The 926-nt window shown below is 43.0% G+C and overlaps 1 protein-coding gene across 1 annotated transcript; it reads left to right on the forward strand.

The window, feature by feature from the left end:
• Positions 1-6: 6 nt before the first annotated feature.
• On the forward strand, positions 7-922 carry LOC108525319 (casein kinase I-like; the record flags this gene model as incomplete). Its single annotated transcript, XM_017866335.1, is given in 2 exon segments — positions 7-402; positions 405-922. Coding segments are annotated over 2 exon segments (777 nt in total), but the record flags the coding sequence as incomplete, so codon positions are not given.
• Between the last annotated feature and the right edge of the window lie 4 nt (positions 923-926).

Below are 926 nucleotides of genomic sequence, written 5' to 3' on the forward strand. Positions count from 1 at the left end.
AAGTGGCAGTGAAGCTAGAATCTCAGAAGGCCAGGCATCCCCAGTTGCTGTACGAGAGCAAGCTCTATAAGATTCTTCAAGGTGGGGTTGGCATCCCCCACATACGGTGGTATGGTCAGGAAAAAGACTACAATGTACTAGTCATGGATCTTCTGGGACCTAGCCTCGAAGACCTCTTCAATTTCTGTTCAAGAAGGTTCACAATGAAAACTGTACTTATGTTAGCTGACCAGATGATCAGTAGAATTGAATATGTGCATACAAAGAATTTTATACACAGAGACATTAAACCAGATAACTTCCTAATGGGTATTGGGCGTCACTGTAATAAGTGTTTAGAATCTCCAGTGGGGAAGAGGAAAAGAAGCATGACTGTTAGTACTTCTCAGGACCCATCTTTCTCAGATTAAACCAGTTATTCCTTATTGATTTTGGTTTGGCCAAAAAGTACAGAGACAACAGGACAAGGCAACACATACCATACAGAGAAGATAAAAACCTCACTGGCACTGCCCGATATGCTAGCATCAATGCACATCTTGGTATTGAGCAGAGTCGCCGAGATGACATGGAATCATTAGGATATGTTTTGATGTATTTTAATAGAACCAGCCTGCCATGGCAAGGGCTAAAGGCTGCAACAAAGAAACAAAAATATGAAAAGATTAGTGAAAAGAAGATGTCCACGCCTGTTGAAGTTTTATGTAAGGGGTTTCCTGCAGAATTTGCCATGTACTTAAACTATTGTCGTGGGCTACGCTTTGAGGAAGCCCCAGATTACATGTATCTGAGGCAGCTATTCCGCATTCTTTTCAGGACCCTGAACCATCAATATGACTACACATTTGATTGGACAATGTTAAAGCAGAAAGCAGCACAGCAGGCAGCCTCTTCCAGTGGGCAGGGTCAGCAGGCCCAAACCCCAC

The sequence above is a fragment of the Rhinopithecus bieti genome, unplaced genomic scaffold, assembly GCF_001698545.2.
Source record: "Rhinopithecus bieti isolate Rb0 unplaced genomic scaffold, ASM169854v2 scaffold_37048, whole genome shotgun sequence".
NCBI lineage: Eukaryota > Metazoa > Chordata > Mammalia > Primates > Cercopithecidae > Rhinopithecus > Rhinopithecus bieti.